Here is an 18,012-nt window from a genome sequence, read left to right as displayed (position 1 = left end):
AGTGTAAGTATCTTGTTTTTGAAAGCTTCTATAGAACTCTTCCTCATTGTCCCTCAGGCTATTAACCCTTACTATGGGAAGTACCCACTATATGTAAAATCTGATGGATGAATCTGGGTTTAGCAGTTGCCATGAGAACACTTCCTACTAGAATGCTTACAGCCAACTGTAAAGTTTGATGAAGGTGGAATAATGGTCTGGGATCCTTAGTTCCAGTGAAGGGCAAACATACAATGACAATCTAAGTAATAGTGTGCTTCCAATTTTGTGTTTGGGGAAGGCCCATTCCTGTTTCAGCATGACAATGCCCTGTGCACAAATCGAGGTCCAGGTCCATCCTGAGTCATTAAGGAGAGCAAAGCATAAAAAGCAGTAACTTTGCACCTGGGCAAAACCATGTTCCAATGGAGGGGAGGCAAATTTAAAATGTGGGGGACAGATTTATAGATGCGGTAGGGCATGTCCTAGATCACCTTTAAATTTCAGTGTAAAAATCAAGTATTTGTGTGCTAGATAGAAAAACATCCAGTATTTTCCTTATGTGCAAAATAATAAACTAATTTACACCCCTTGCATTGTAACATGGTTTGTCCCGGGGAACATTTTACTCCTTTTTTTGCCTTACTTTCCTTAATGACTCAGGCCCATGGTGTTCTGAGTGTGGTGTGATAGAACTTGAATAGCCTGCACAAAGCCCTGACTTCAGCTCCATCGATCACCTTGGCATGAGTTGGTAGTTGATAAGCCGGTCACAGCTTTTCACAATGAGAGACGACAGCTACAGAAGAGACACATATGCACGAAGATATACACACATAGGTGCTTGAAGAACAATGGCCATGGAAAAGCAGTACTCTGCCTTGTCGTGGATCCCACATGTGTGTTGCAGAGCTGCCTTTTACCAAGCTTCATCATCACTTGGAGAATGACACTACTTAAATTATAGTACAGCATTTGTTATTCCAGAATTCAGCGTACCTTCCGGTTTGTCGTAAAAAGTGCTCTTCAAACTCTCTTAAAGCTTTTCGTAATCTCTTTTTGTCTGCTCTGGTTTCTTGAAGGTGGTCAAGAAGTTCAGGCCTGTGAAATACAGAACGATTGAAAAGATCAAATCCATAAAAATGGAGTTAAGGTAGAGCATGGCTGCACTTGTAGAGACACAGGCTGTTAGTGAAGAGCTCCAGATACAAACTATAGCTGCTCCTAGTGGAGTTATTTATTTACTAAGAATTCCTGATGCCAATCACCAGGTACCATTACAGTACACAAATTACACTTGACTAATCGGATTTGCAAAGTCCTAGTGCTATACATACTGGTAGGCAAGGCTATGAGGGCGGTTTATCATGACCCTAGTCTTCACAAAGTAGCCTTACATTTAGGTGATCACTAAGGTGATGGCTGAGCTACAATATTTTCCGCCATTTAGTAAACCACCATCTGAGTATGTGGTGGATCTCTCTGAACTGCTGAGGATATCAGAGACACTCACTAGAACAACTGCAGATAAAACGGAATCAGCAGGAAATAAATAGGATTTACATTTCCTATTTAAAAGGTGCTTGTCCATTAAAAAATACACAATTTTCTTCCAGATTTTAAGTGTTAGTATAATGAGAAAGAATATGTGTTTTTATTGGAAATTAAATTGTTTACTTATGTTTCCCCCATGATATTGCTTGAACAGCAGCACACACTGAAATGAGGATTGATCAGTACAATGCCAGTTATCCCGCCTCTCACAAACTATTGGCTGGGTGCCCGCTGTCACTCATTTGTCTGCTGTAAGGCAGACTATGGAACACACATAACTAACCACAGCATTAGCTGTCAGCAAACTATTAATAAATGCTTTATTCAAATGTTTATGCTGTTACGGTGCATGATTTCAGGTTACAAAGGGGTCACTTGAACGTTAAACAAATTACATTCAATGCTGTTCTAAAAAGCAGGCAATTTAGTTATTACTTGCTTTAAACGTCTGATTTCTTGAACATAAAAGTGCTTTACCAGTGAGGATTTAAATGAAAAAAATAAATCAATATAGAATCTAAGCAGCTTCTTAAATACAAGTGCTCTTAGTTGCCAGAGTGTTATTCTATCACACTATTATTGAGATATGAGCATATCCACATTAAATGGTTATGGCAATCTTCACAGCAGGGCATGTCTTTAATTATGCTTGAGCAAAAAATGATTTTACAATATTTGTCCCCTAATTAAAACTAATTGGAGTTTGTACAATAATGTATGTAAAATATGAGTAGTTAATGAAATAAAAAATGGATCTTGGGGATAATTGGATTTAGCAAAGCTGCACATCATTAGTAGCTACTTTTCCAAGCTAGGTGGAGACAAAGCACTAAGTAATTAATATAAACTTCCTCTTCCATATCCTCACTATGGCTGTGTAAGGGGGTTAATCACCATAAACTGAAGGGACGCAGGATAATGAATAATTTAGGTTCATTTTGTTAAGAGTTGACGGCTAGGGGGTGCTAGTTTTATTTCTTGCCCCAGGTACAAAAATTTCTAGTTATGGCTCTGACATCATGCAAGAAAAACAATGAGTACAAGATCTACAGCAGATAGAGAACTGGATGTCCTATTAACTTACACTTACTCTTTTCTGTGCCACCCAAACTTTCCAATCTTGGGTGACTCATTATATTAGTTATATTAGCTAATGTACAAAGTCTGCTTACTGCAGACATTAACTGCCCCCTCCCCACTTTCGCTCATACTTGCCAACTCTCCCGGAATGTCCGGGAGACTCCCGAAATTCACGGACTCCCGGGAGAGCTGGCAAGTCTTCCACATCCCACAATTGTGGGGCTAAAATTACGTGATTTGCAGTGAATCGTGTCATTTTGGCCCCGCCCCCACGACAAAGTGGCATATTTGTAGTGGGGGCAGGGCCAAAATGATGGGTTTGGCCACACCCTGCCCCCTCCCGCCCTCTAGACACGCCCCTCTCCTGGATACAACTTGCCAAAAGTAGGCAAGTATGCTTTAGCTCATGGTATAACTAGTCAATTCAGCTCACACAGCGCATAGGTGGCCACGTGAGAAAACATGACGGTCCTAATGAATGACCAGCATGCATCACTGTGAACAGTGCAGCATCTCCTCAGGCTAAGGCACCTACAGACTACATTCATGAGCATTCAGCCTATAAAGGCACTAGGAGCTAGCGAGATCACTGATTACTATTTATATTGCTGAAGTTTGAGGTACAGATACACAGAGTCCTCATCAATATTGGAGAAGCCCTCAAAATGTCTCCCAATTCTGTGTGTAGACTACACTTTCCTGGGGAACTACTCTCTCTGTACATTATAGACGTGCACTAGCACACAGTACGATTTTAATTTTACACCAATTTTTTTAAACTTCATGAAATAAATAATTATGGGCAATAACTCTGGCAGTGAGGAGGAAACGCTTACATTGATGCCTCATGGAGGTTGGACATAGACAGAGCGGTTTGTCGCGACGGTCGTCTCTCATCCAGAGGGGAGATGTATGCGGCTTCTAGCTCGTCACTACAGTAAACAAGGTGCTCATCAGCAACTAAATCGTGTTCTTCCGTCAATACGAATTCACTGGACGAGTTCTGGGCACTGTCGTCATCAGAATCCTCTTCTTCATGCTAAAGAAACAACATGTGAGGTGTACTTCTCCGTACTTCATTAGTATGGACTTGGGTTTCAGTGTCCTGGCAGCCTACATGCAGTGGGGGCAGCCATTTTGTGCCATGAACCAAAAAGAAGCAATCAATTCACTAGCAACCAGGGAAGGGTCATGCCTCAGTAATGTCAAGGGTTCCTAGAGAATTGCTCCGCTGGTTTCTTATGCTACCTACACATTATGATCTTTACTTTTTTGGTGAAATTATTTAGTCACCAATTTCATTATTTGTCTTCCAACGTTACCACACTTTTCATAATGAAATAAATAACAATGCATCTAAAAGATGATAAGCTTACTCCACAAAGATTTTGATTGGACAGATCTACTATGAGAATGATTGTGTAGAATCGTGTAATTACAGCACACGATGTGCAATGTGATTTTATTAAGAGAAAACAATTCCAACAGATCCAAATACAGTTACATGCAATCCGATCGGATATATCCAATCAAAAAAAGACTCCTCCATATGAAAACATTCTCTATAATTCACTAAATATATAATAAATGATGCCTTCAGATTGTAACGTGTGCAAGTACAATTAAAAATAATGGTTCACCTCCCAATAAGCTGCCACCACCACCCACACACCACAAGTGCATTGTATCCTGTGTTGCCATGTCATTTAGGGCGAAGCCCCACTTGTAAATCCTAGCAACTAAAACAAAATAATGTTTTATTACTGTCCCCAATAACCTATTCAATATAAAATGTTTAAACTATTAGATTTAATTTATAAACAGTAAAGAGAAAATGCACCGCGTCATACTGTATTAGCCATGTCCTCTTAATATTCTGTGCAAGTGTTACACCTGGGCCTCATTCAGAGTTGTAAATTCGTTTTTGTCACGTAAAGATGCATCTTGGTGTAAGATTTACACACTGCCATGTGTCTTATTTAGAACTGCTTGCATCTTGCACTTGTGGAATCTCCCACTTGGAGAGGTGGATGAGGGTTGTTATTGTGCATGGCTGTGCAGATGCAAGTTAAGCATGTCACATTGAGATTTATCTTATTTTGAGTTACATGGATCTTGAAATACGTCAGGAACAAGATGTAAATATTTAAATATTGCACCTACATAAATGGGTTGCAATTTGGGAGCTGATGATTATGATTGAAGCATCTCTGCTATGGACATATCAGAATACTACATTTCTCCTTCATCCTATCTGGGGGACACTGCTACCATGGGGTTGTAGTTGGGAAGTGTGGAGTTGGCACTTAACTGGTTAATTTGTGACTGCAGACAAACTCCTCCCCTTTGCAACCCCCTGTAGCTAGTCAGTGTAGTCTAAGTGCCCAAGGAGGAGGCTTACTTTTGTTGAGCTGGTAGTTTCTTCTTATTTTACTTTGTCTTTGAGTAGTACCGATAAAATAGCTATATCACAGTTTTGGTGGGTAGTAGCGGTCACGCAGTGAGAATGGAGAGGCTCTCATTGACTGCATGTTTCTCTCCCCTACAGATGCTGTCAGACAAAGCCCGCGGCCACATTATTCTGAGGCCCGGTGCTGCTCTGTAGGGAATAGAGCGATGAAATTGAGCGTGCTTGCAGGCGCCATCTTGGTAATCTCCCAAGTCCCCCTCTGGCAGAAAAGGGGGAGGGTCAGAACCAAGGGGCAGAGCATGTTAAGAAAAGGGGAGAGAATGGATACTACTATTTGCGCACTTAACTCTGGAAGCAGAGCAGATCAGCTACTTAAGAATTGAGGAAAACAAGGCTACAGATAGGAAGGAGTTAATATAGAGCTCCCCCTGCCTCTATCAGCATGTTTGGTTCTTCCGGAGGCACCAAAGCATTGCTGAGGACGGAGGAACCTTTGCAGCCAAACCAAACACACGTTGGCTGCTGTCTGACTCCCTCCTGTCTGCTAGTGTTAGCAGGAAGCTGAGGGGCATATTCAATTGTTGCCGTTTCCCGCAGCGTTAAAAGTAATACTGTTATTACCGTAATACTAAACCGGATTTCAGCTGGCAGCTCCCTGAGCCGCCAGCTGAAATCCAGCGTGAAAGGTACCGTAATAATGGTATTTACTCATACTATTACCGTAATGACAGTAATAGTGCGCACGCCGCGTTACTTTTACAAGTAACGCCAACAATTGAATATGCCCCTAAGTAGCTTTCCTTTTGCAAAGGGGAAGTATATTGTGTACTATAGGGAATATAGTGAAGTTGATACATGTATAATACATTGAAGTCTACTCACTAATTTTTTTTTGGTGCGCCGTTTTCTCTTTAAAAAAAAATGCTGAGGTACAACGGGTGACTGTCAGAGATCAGTTGTATTCTTAGGTTTCACCCTCTGGCTTGTGTGATTGTATACTGTACTGTCACCCATTCAGTAAAATATGTCTGATAAAGGGAAAACACCTATAGCCAAATTTTATAATTGCTCTAAATGTAAAATAAAATTACCAACGGCACAACAGGACCCGGGGGCGCTTTGCGAGAGCTGTGAGACGGGGCCCCAGACCGCGCAGTCCTAGGTTACAGGTTATTGCTCAGATAATGGCGGAAGAACCGGTGTGGCCAGTGTCTTTGCAACAGTCAGTGGATACAATGGTGCAGCTTTTGAGCCGCCAGAGAGAGTCCTCCAAGAACACCGGGGTCGAGAAACAAGAGACACAGAATGAACCATCCTCTCCTCTCAGTCTCTGACTCCGACAGATCATCAGAAGAGGACGGGGAACTTCTAAATAAATCAGATTTCCAGCCACAGGTCTTAGACCTGGATGACTCAAACAGAAACCAGGGCATTGAGGATCTCGTTTTGGCAGTGCGGCAGAACTTACAACCTTCTGGACGTAGACGAGCCCAGACCAGTGTACCAAGGATTATTCAAAAAGGTTAAAAAGACCCACGGTTTGCTTTCCCCCTTCATCAGAATTAAGGGAGATTACAGAATCGGCCTGGACACAGCCAGATCACAAAAGTGGTTCCACCGAGATTTATGTTCGTGTATCCATTACAGTCAGAGGACCTCGCACGCTGGAAACAGGTTCCTAGGGTGGACGCACCGGTGGCACGACTGGCGCGCCACACTACGCCTCCAGTTCCGGGCACCGCCAGCCTTCAGGATGCCACCGATTGGAAAGGTGGAAGGATTCTCGAAATTCATTTATGTAGCAGCCGGAGCTTCCTTTAGACCCATGCTGTCCATCTGCATGGGTTGCCAGGGCTATGGAAACTTGGGCTGACTGACTAGCAGAGGGGTTGCAGGATTCGAACCTCCTCCCTCAGGCTTTACACCTGAAGGAAGCATCAGGGTATCTGTTGGAGGCAGAGCAGAATGCGGCATCTATGTCATCTTCAATGTCGGCTTCTGCGGTGGCGGCTAGAAGAACTCTTTTGCTTCGGTCCTGGGAAGTAGATGCGGAATCCAAAAGAGCCTTGGAAGCCCTCCCCTTTTTTCTTGTTTATAGGGGGGGGGGAGCACCCAATGCCATGGGCGTGGCATATGTCAACAAAGGGTTCGGGGGCAATGCTCATATCAGCCAAGATATTTTCTTGGGCAGAACATTTCGCCCCATCTCTGTCAGCCGTATTCATTCCAGGCATTCAGAACTGGGAAGCCGACTTCTTAAGTCGTCACACGGCAATACCAGGGGAATGGTCACTCCATCCAGAGGTATTTCAGTTGCTGGTCTGGAAGTGGGGCCTTCTGGATCTTATGGCGACACAACCGGCAGGTTCCCAGGTTCTGCTCAAGAGCAAGGGACCCGCTGAAAGTGGCAGTGGACTTAATTACAGTGCACTGAATTTTTGGGTTTGGGTATCTCTTTCCGCCCATTCAAATGCTTCCCCAAGTCCCCCAACTGGTAAAACATGGGGGGGGGGGGGGGGGGGGGGGGAGGGCTCCCAGTCATTCTGGTAGCTCCCGATTGGCCACACAGGGTATGGTATGCAGACATCCTTTGCATGGCGATCAGACAAGGACTATGTCTGCCTCTTCGCAACGACCTTCTCCTACAGGGTCCCTTTCAGCATCAGGACCTGCCTCAGCTGACTTTGACAGCATGGCTGTTGAAGCCAGCCTCTGGAGGTCCAAAGGTTTTTCCTCCAGGGTGGTGAATATCCTGTTACGGACTAGGAAGCTGGTCTCAGCCCGAATTTATCATAGAATCTGGCCTACCTACTTTAAATGGTGTGAGGACCGGACACACCATACAAATAAAATTAATTTCCCCTGGCTGTTGGCTTTTTTTCAAAAGGGGTCTTGACGCAGGCTTAAAGGTTCACGTCACTGCCCTTTCTATCTTCTTCCAGAGGCGTCTGGCGGCCCTTCCGAACGTCCGTACCTTTGTGCAGGGGGTCCTGCACATTCAACCTCCCTTCATTCCTCTCACAGCACCCTGTGATATGAATTTGGTACTATCTATGCTCCAGAAAGCTCCTTTTTAATCTTTACAGTCAGCAGACCTTAGATTCCAGACGTAAAAGGTGGCGTTCCTGCTGGCCATAGTGTCGGCTAAACAAGTGTCAGAGCTTGGGACTCTTTCCTGCAGAGAAGCTTTCCTGATCTTCCATGACCACAGGGCTGTCCCTTCCTTTCAACCGAAAGTAGTTTCGGGGTTTCATATTAATCAAGAAATAGTGGTTCCAGTGTTCCAGGATGCCTCCGCGGGCTCCACCTTAAAATATCTTAATGTGGTCAGGGCATTACGTATTTACGTCCAAAGAACTTTGAGTATGCGATGTACCGATCCTCTTTTTGTCCTAATCGATTCCCAAAGAAGAGGCTGGCCAGATCCAAACAAACCATTGCTAGATACTTACCTTTACAATAAAACAGGTGTACCTTAAGGCTAACTGGACTGTACCTACCCACATTACGGCACACTTCACCAGGTCTGTGGGGGCTTCCTGGCCTGCGCACAATGGGGCCTCGGCTGACCAGCTATGCAGGGCGGCCACCTGGTGCTCGGTCCACACGTTCACCAAATTTTATGAGTTCAATGGATTAGCGTCCTCCGAAGCTAGCTTTGGCCGTAGGGTACTACGAGCTGGGCTTCCAAGGCGGTCCCTCCCTTAAGGGGGCTGCTTTTGTTCGTCCACATGGTAGCAGTGTCCCCCAGATCGGATGAAGGAGAAAAGAGGATTTTTATACTTACGATAAATGCTCTTTTAAGAAGCATGCAACTCAAATAAGACATGTAGAGTATAGTGTGTAGAAACAACTTTATGTTCAACTCTAAATCAGGTCCTGCGTCTCTGGTGAGGTGAGGAAGAATTTCACAGCACAAGTAGAGCACAAGAGAAGACCTGGAGATGTGATAGGTGAGCAGAGAGGAGTATGGGGTAAGCTTAGATTTGGGATGAAGAGACCAAAGGTGGTGACACATTTCGAGGACTTTGTACAGCAAACCAAGATGAAAATGTTTAAATATATTCTGTGCATAACAGATATGGATCACAAATTTGATTCACTGATATAATTTGGGTTCTACATTGAAAAACAGTTAAAACCTTCTTTGCATGGTAGATCTAACAAACACTTGTGACTTTCTACTTTCAAATCAAGAGTCTGTCGTATTAAATGGATTTAACTGCCCTTGAAAATCTAAAATAAAGGAAATGACACAAAATCACTCAGGTACAATTTCTGACACACACTTGAGAAGTACACAATGTTAGCTGGAACAATGTAGCCATAGTCCGTATTAAACTTTGTCTGCTTGAATGGCTGTTTCTAAATCTCAGTTTCTCTATGAAAGTGTGGATAATTATTTTCACATAGAAGCAGTAGGAGGACACTTAAAAATAAATATTTTAAAACGCAAATTCATTTTACTCCACAACTATGCAACACATATGCAGAAACAGAACAGTAACAATACGCAGGGATAAAAGAGAAGCCGACTTACAATTGTTGGAATCAAGGATGCAGTCGACAGCAGCTGCTTTAAAATTCTGTATCTGTCATACAGAGGTTTCATGAGGCTTCTCTCTTGCTTTGTCACCTACAAGAGCAAACACGTTTTATGTAAGACAGTAGCCCTATGTTCATCATTTCCTACACGTAACACAATTTTGATCCATTACTTTAAAATATATATTTGGAATTAAAGGGTTAAGGTGAGCACATACTTTCAACACAATGCAAACAGTTATGAAAGCACATCGGACAAACCCTGGCCATAATCATGTGCCTTGTGAAGTTTTAGTAATAACATTCTATTATTCAATTTATTTTTAAAGGCCCGCTAAACCCCAAAACTGAAATTTTCATGTGTTCTGGTAAAAAGCAAAAATATTACATCCCACCACCACAGTCAGCTGAAGTTCCTTCTATGTACAATGTCCTGATAGGATGCCACATGTGTGGCATCACTGGCCCTGTCATGTGACATGGGTATCACTGTCCCTGGCCCTACGCCTTCCTGTACTGCAACTCTACAAAGCTGTCAGTCACACTCTGCCTGCCTGGTTAAAGAAGCCCCTGCCTCGTATCATCAACCTGCTGCAGAGATGTGAAAGTGCAAAGTTATTTCATGTATGTTATTCATCTGAACAACACAGCCTGTTTTATATAATTATGCCATATAGTGGCTATAGGATGAGGCTTTTTTTTTTGGACCAGCAAAACTGAAAATGTTCTGCAGCCTAACACAAAACATTGAAAATGCTTACAGTGTGTGCCTGCTCCACCACTTGTATCTCATATAATGTTAGTCCAAAATAATCAGTATGTCTTTTCTGAATGTGGGTCTATAACCTAACGTACTCATACACCTAACCTACACTCAGCAATAACATCCCCAATGCAAGCAACTCCTTGGATCAGAAAATGCAACATTTTTCACCCCAACAGACGCTGCCATCGTGGCCCACAAATACATGCACATGCAGCAAAAAGCAGCATGTGACATCACAAGAGCACAATTGCCCTACAGAGATTTATGGGTAGACGGTCGCTACACTTCCCCTTTAAGCACCAAACAAAATCACACAGAAAATAAATCTATATACAATTGCAGCGCTGCAGGTAGAATTAAGTAGTTACAAGCTGCAAAAAACAGGTTACCCAGGATAAAGTCAAATTCGGGAAAATGATGACGTATACAAGTAAAGGTTTTAGAGTGTGTGTGTGTGTGTGTATATATATGTGTATGTGTATATATATATATATATATATATATATATATATATATATATATATATACACACACATATATATATATATATATATATATATATATATATATATATATATATATATTCTATCCAAGAAATAAAAGGGGTATGAATATGAAGTATAGCTGGAAGAATTTACATAGATTTGCATACAATGACATCTGTGTTGTATGCCATATCAATGTACTAGAACAAACCAATATATATTGCAGCTTTGCCTCTGGAACACTAAAACATTTAGCCTCAGAATCCAAATGACTAAACTGCATGCTTAAACCAGCCAGCACCTTCTCCTAACAACACAATTTGTAAATTAGGATTAGATGTTAAGAGCTGTAGTAGTGCCGTGAGGATTACGGACATAAAAATCTAAAGAGTGCATATATCCAATTACAGGATTATACTTGTGTAAAAAGGTTTATTACCAAAGAACAAATATAGTTTACCAAGCCTAACAATTATACTTTTGCAATGACAAACATCATAGGAATCTAATTGCTTGTTAAACCATCCAAAGCCATTTAACACACCCTTCAAAAACATTCTCACAGGGTTTAAGAACATCAAAAGTGTGTCCTTTAAAATCAAAACACTACCCGACAGCTGGTTCTCATATGGATTAAAGGCCTGGACTTGGTGTACAACAACATAATAGCACCCTCTTATGACTTGAGTACCTTTAATCACCCTACTTAATATTGCACTACTTTACATCATTTAAAGAACTGAACGGAAATATTAAAAATGTAATATTAGATGTAGTTTTCTATGAAAAGCTGAAATCTGGAGAATTACTTCTATCGATCAGATGAGTCCCAACTGTATTACTCTCCTGCTTTTCTACTGCTTGCCCGATTCAAACAGGTTGGGGGAGATCTATCAAAGGTCGATTTTGTTCAGAAGCTAAAATCACCCAAAAGCACAAAATAAATCCTTACTTTATTCCCTGAACTTTCCAATCTATTAAAATATATTTTTGCAGAGCAAATTCACAGTTTAATCCCATCCATTTGAATAGGCACTGCATTACAATGACAGCAGAAAGCTCATCGAAATGAACTGGAAAAGCTTGGCCAATCACAAACAATGCCTACATGCTGGCCGCTTGTGATTGGCTGAGCTGATGGAGCATGCTGGCACTTGTAGATCCATAAGTTCCAGCAAGCCCCTGCTGCTACGGAATGCCAGAGCTTGCTGAGACTTGCCGTTCTAATATTGTCAGTAGGTCCAAGCAATCACTAGCTGCCAGGGCTTGCTGTGTAGCATTTCATCTTTTTCAGGTTTTTTTGGAGGGAAAAAAAAGTGGAGCTTTACATGGCTATTTGCCTTTAATAGATTAGGTAAAATGCAGAATAATAAGTCATTTGGTGAAATCCAACCTTTGATAGATCTCCACTGTAGAGTGCTGGCTAATGCCCTCCTAGCTGGCCTCCCAATGCATGTAAGAGGGGAAGAGCACTGACAATGATCCACCTATGAATCCGAATGGTACAGGAATCATCATCATTTATTTATATAGCGCCAACGTATTCCGTAGCGGTTTACAATTGGGGACAAACACAGCAAACTAATAAACAAACTGGGTAAAACAGACAGAGAGGTGAGAATACAGGAATACAGCATAAGGACTGTTGGGCGCTTGGGACCCGGCAAACAGCGGATCACAGGTAAGTAATACTCTTGGTTTAGAATTATAGTTTCATATTTGTGTACAGTTCTTCAACATCAGAACTATTTCAGTGACTGTGTGCTGTAGATCTCAGAGTAGACTTCTAGAACTCTGTCCGTGGAATATTACAGGGCAATAGGTTGTAAATCTAATCATTAAGATCCTAATTTATAGTTAGGAGCAAAGCAAAAAAAAGGAGCAATTTTGCTCCTGAACAAACCTTGCTGCAATTCCAGGGGTGTAAATGTATTTTTTTGCATGCAGGGAAAATACTGGCATGTAACACAAAATACCAGACAACTTTATATTTACACAGTGATTTAGAGTTGAGCTAGGACACCAACTTTAAATCCGCATTTTACATTTGTCCCACCCCCACCCCAGATTTGCCAAGGAACAAATTTGTTTTCTCTACTCCTAACTATTAAATGTATAGCACCCATCCTCTAATAAACCAGATATGGACAACAAAGCCTCCATCAGAGGTGGTAGAGGCCGATACAATGTAAACATACTTGGGATAGACACAAGTATATCCTTACAAATAACCAAGGACCAAATATTGAATTGAGGTTACCATAGGTTAAAATATGGACATACTAAATGGGCTCTTATCTGCTGTCATATTCTATAAAACAAGAAGCTCATCCACAAGATCTATTCAAACTCTCTCTGGTTCTCACCAGCCATGTTTACAATTCCCTGAACAAATTTGTATGGACTTACAAATGCTGAACATAAGGCGGCAGAGAGCCAGCCAGCCAGACATGGGCTGAATGTAAAATTATCCTGACATCAGTCTGAAAAATCTTAAATAGATTTCTACAGCATGCAGGTGGCAAACAGGGTGAATGCTTCTACGCATGAGGCGAGAATGGAGGTTCCTGAAGCTCAGCGTGTGTTTAGCAAGCAGGGTTACTGACCCTTGTAGCAAATATTTTTTCCAGGAAAATACACTGAAAGACAGCATTTTTTTATTATATAATGCACATACAAAGGAGAGGAGAGGGACCCAAAACACAGGGAATAGAAATATAAGCCATATAACCCCTAACTTTCGCCAAACCCCTGCAATGGTAAAATGATGTCAAGTTCAGCAGATTTTTTACCAATATCTCCATTTTATAAAATGATCGTTAAAAATGAACATTATTTTTTCTACCGAGTATCAAATTGACGTACACTTAGCAAACCGGTTAAGATGATATGACACAGGCCTAAAAGCTAACCTAGAGTACAGTATGAATGCATATGTGCCTGGCTCCTAAAAAGATCCAGTATGACTGATTAGATCCTGAATTCAACTGTATATTGTTCACACCAGGGAGTAAATGTATCAAGCTGCAAGTTTCTGGAAGATTTGAAAAGTGGAGATGTTACCTATAGCAACCAATTAGATTTTATATGTCATTTTTAGAATGTACTAAATAAATAACTAGAATCTGATTGGTTGCTATAGGCAACATCTCCACTTTTCAAACCCGCAGCTTGATACATTTACCCCCTGGAATGTAAACGTCTGTGTCTGCAATGAGCTAACATTATCCCCGCACAATTACACTGCACATTAATATAGCCAATAAATACAAAGGGACATTATGGGTATATTTATTTTCTGTTCATTCATTATCAGTTATTATTAAAAAAAATAGATGAGAATTCAACTCAATCTCGTGGGACAGGTGAGCTCAGAATCAAATGTTATCTATGCAGTTTTAGACACCAGTGGATAGAAGGAAGCAGCTCGGAAAAATATCTACAGTAACGAGAATGATCATTTTATATATATATATATATATATATATATATATATATATATATATATATATATATATATATATATATATATATATGACTACATTTGTCCCCAGAAACAACATAACAGCACTTACACATCTCATTGATCTACACACATTATAATATACTACATCACTTTATAACCCCAGCATAAATATTAATGGAACATTATACCACCAGACCACAATTTCATGATGTGTGTGAAAACGGACACTGTAGGGGACACTAGCTTGGTTTATTGTGCACTTGTGCTATATGATATGTCTTGCATGATATAGTATGTGATATATATATATATATATATATATATCTATACACACACACACACACACACACACACACACACACACACGTTAACCCATGCATGATACTCATGCATTCTAGTCAAATCAAGCTACTTAAGGTGTTAAAAAGGTTCTTGTCATCTTCATCGCCACACACACACATGCCGCTAGGCTTTTATATATTGGGTAATGCTAAGAATTTAGTAGGCCAGTGTAGTATAGAACTCCTCCCAGCAGGTGGCGCTGCAGCTTGAGCACTCTGTCACCCGGTAGTTTTTTCCACACACACACACACACACACACACACACACACACACTCTAGCACACGCCGCTAGGCTTTTATAGATTAGATATATATATATATGTTATATAAAAATTTCATGTCATACATGCACACACCCAGCTACATAAATATGCATTTATAGCGTACAACACGGTCACCTAGTCTTTTCAAGATTGGATTGCTACAGTGCTACACAACTGAGATAAATGCATGTAAATTGATGGATGCAGTGTTAGACATAAAGGACATGTTCAGACTGTTTCCTGAGGTTCCTGGGTTAGTAAGACGCTGGACGTTTATGTGAATGCAAACAATGTCAAATGAGTCCTGTTTTGTGTCACATCAAAGTTTATATTACAGAAACATATATCGCTTTACCATACTCTATCACTCCTTATCAGTCTTACAAAGATTTGTATTCCAAATATTACATAGGTAAGAGATGAGGATAGCTTTACGAACAGACATTAACCCTAACTGAATATCATTTTGTTTGGCCTTATTTGCACAGAGAGGAACGTGTACAAATACAACAAACAAATGTAATAACAAAGTATTAATAACAATTACAATTATTTGTAAGTAAAACAGTACAAACATGTAAGAGTTAGTTAAACGCACTACAGCTACATCTACGATTACCAATAATATACTTACTGGCCGTCCATGAATATTTTCAAAATACAGTAGGCATTTCTGGAGACTCATTTTTTCCAGATGCATTTGCTTTTTTGTCATATCCTATTTAAAAAAGTTATTAGCACAGTTAGGAGGGGTTCTAAGGGATGAATCAGTTTCAGAGAATTGTAAGGTTCTACAATGTAAATGCATTTACTGCAGCAGGCTGCCAAGATTAATACGGGCAATTGTACTACAATGTCTAGAAGCTATTTTCCATGTTTACTAGATTTCAAATCTGCTCTATATTAGTTCTGTAACGCATCTGTCCAAGTGCAGAAATGGCAATGTCTGATATAAATGATCCAGCTAGAAAAACATACCAACCCTCCTACCTTGATATGTTTCTGCCCTATTATGCAGTCAATGGTGCCACTTATCGACAGGCTGGTAAGATACCAGCCAGATGGCAACCCTACCAACCATGTGATATTTTTTAACACATATGGACAATGTGAGGTACCAAGTAAATACAATTGCCACATGTTGTCTCCTGGCAAATCATATAAACTATATCCCAGAAAGTCTATAAAATTATAGAAAATGGTTTAAAAACTTAAAATAAAAATAATTTATTTAAATTAACATACAGTGTAATTTTCAATCACATGGTTGCAACCTTTACAAATACATTATCAAATAGAAAAAGCTATGTAGGCAATGCTACCAAGATATTTAGTGGATATAGTATAGAAAGCATGTGTCAGGCACAGTCCCTGCATCGCTCTCACAGAGCAGGAACGGCCACTTGCCATTTCCAGGACATCTTCGCATCTCCTGATGCACGCGCAGAACGTGTCCTATTGTTAGGCAATGGGGAGATATCCTCTAGCTTCCAGTCGGCGGTCAGTGACGTCACTGACTGCGGTCCTATCAGCCCTCAGGCACCTCTATTTAAACCTGACTCTAGCACCATTAGGGTATCAGGTCTTACCTGCCTACAGCACTCCTACCTGTTCCTGCTATTGTTGTCCCTGTGTTGACCCAGCTTGTTTGCTGACCATTCTCCTGGATACTGATTTGGCTCTGTTACATATTTGGTTTGACCTTGGCTGCTCTTGGACCTCCCCTTGGTACCACTTCTCCAGATTGGCTTGACCTGGATTGTTTGACTACTCTCACCAATGCTACACTGATAACTGTCCTGGGGAACCGCAACCTGCGCACCTCTTGCAGCCACGCCCAAACCTCCTTGTGGGGGGTCCCTGGTGAAAACCAGGGGTGCGTTAGACTCCGCACCTCCTTGTTCAGTTGCGCCAATACCAGTTAGTAGCTCCATTCAATCCTGACAGCATGTTCTTTCATAACATATTCATCAAATATAATATGATGGGAATATTTCCTTGTGTAGATATATCACAGTTTTATTTCGTGCGTATTTGTGTGTAGACAGAATGGTTCCAAATATAAAGGTAAAAGCAAATCTCAATCTAGCCAGACCCAAGGACCACACATGGGATAAATGAATCAAGTCTTACCATCCGGCAGCAGAGAAGACTTGGAGGAATAATAATATAGTGGAATAGAGGAGATCTTGTTCCCGCTAAACACTGTTCGCGTCCATGCCTTCCTTTCCATATCCACTATCTATATTCATAGCATTGTTTATATAGATTTTCTATTTGATAATGTCTATGTACAGGTTGCAACCAATTCATTGAAAGTCACATTGTATGTAATTTTAAATAAATTATTTTTATTGTAAGTTTTAAACCATTTTCTCTTGTTTTATATAAGTTCTGGGATATAGTTTGGTGCCTTCCTTTATTTTCTTGTTTTTAATTATAACATTTAGGGAGTTCTTTGAGAAGGCGGCCAATACGTCCCTCAGCTGTTTAACTAAAGGACATTTCACTCTCAGCACATGCCCATAACGTGTCTCGAATATAATAAAGGGGTTGTACACTTTTGGAAACCCTTCTAGAATACAACATCCCCCAATCCGTGTTGAATTGTGATGCCCCAGAAATCCCCACTATTACCCGATTCGGATATACTGTCATGGCTCATGATGTTGGATAACCCCCTTCTTTGTTATATGAAGGCAGGGGCATGCCATATGGAACCCCCTTCTTTGTTATATGAAGGCAGGGGCATGCCATATGGAACCCCCTTCTTTGTTATATGAAGGCAGGGGCATGCCATATGGGCAATCCTTTTAAAAATTACAAGTGTGTGAACAACTGTAGCTTGTTGCTGCACAAATATCATGGCAACCGGCTATTCAGTAAAAACAATTGGTTTTTGGCTGTGAGACAATTTTCTTTTGCACTTCTGACATCATGTTCTGCGGAACAACTCTTTCTGTAGTAAAGGCAATCAGTGATTTGTTTTTAGGTGACTTCTGCTAGCGTGCCATGCACCTAATGCATTTGGTCTTAAGTTGGTGATGTCCAGGATATTCTGATTGTTAAGTTGAACATATGTGTGGGACCATGTGTGAGCAGGACGAAATATAATTCAATGTA

General features: G+C 40.8%; 1 protein-coding gene across 7 annotated transcripts in view; it reads right to left on the bottom strand.

Moving 5' to 3' along the window:
* FAM13C (family with sequence similarity 13 member C) overlaps positions 1-18,012 on the bottom strand; it is a 118,461-nt gene that overhangs the window by 3,386 nt on the left and 97,063 nt on the right. For 6 of the 7 annotated variants that reach the window (XM_075216354.1, XM_075216355.1, XM_075216358.1 and 3 more), the window contains exons 11-14: positions 15,524-15,607; positions 9,564-9,659; positions 3,450-3,652; positions 979-1,080 (exon numbers count right to left, since the gene is read on the bottom strand). In XM_075216354.1, coding sequence (XP_075072455.1) covers positions 979-1,080; positions 3,450-3,652; positions 9,564-9,659; positions 15,524-15,607 — 485 coding nt within the window. The remainder of the gene's footprint in view (positions 1-978; positions 1,081-3,449; positions 3,653-9,563; positions 9,660-15,523; positions 15,608-18,012) is intronic. The other variant, XM_075216359.1, reaches the window with a different exon arrangement.

This window comes from Mixophyes fleayi, chromosome 6, assembly GCF_038048845.1.
Source record: "Mixophyes fleayi isolate aMixFle1 chromosome 6, aMixFle1.hap1, whole genome shotgun sequence".
NCBI lineage: Eukaryota > Metazoa > Chordata > Amphibia > Anura > Limnodynastidae > Mixophyes > Mixophyes fleayi.
The sequence above is the reverse complement of the archived record's forward strand: the minus strand, read 5'-3'. Positions and strand labels throughout refer to the sequence as shown.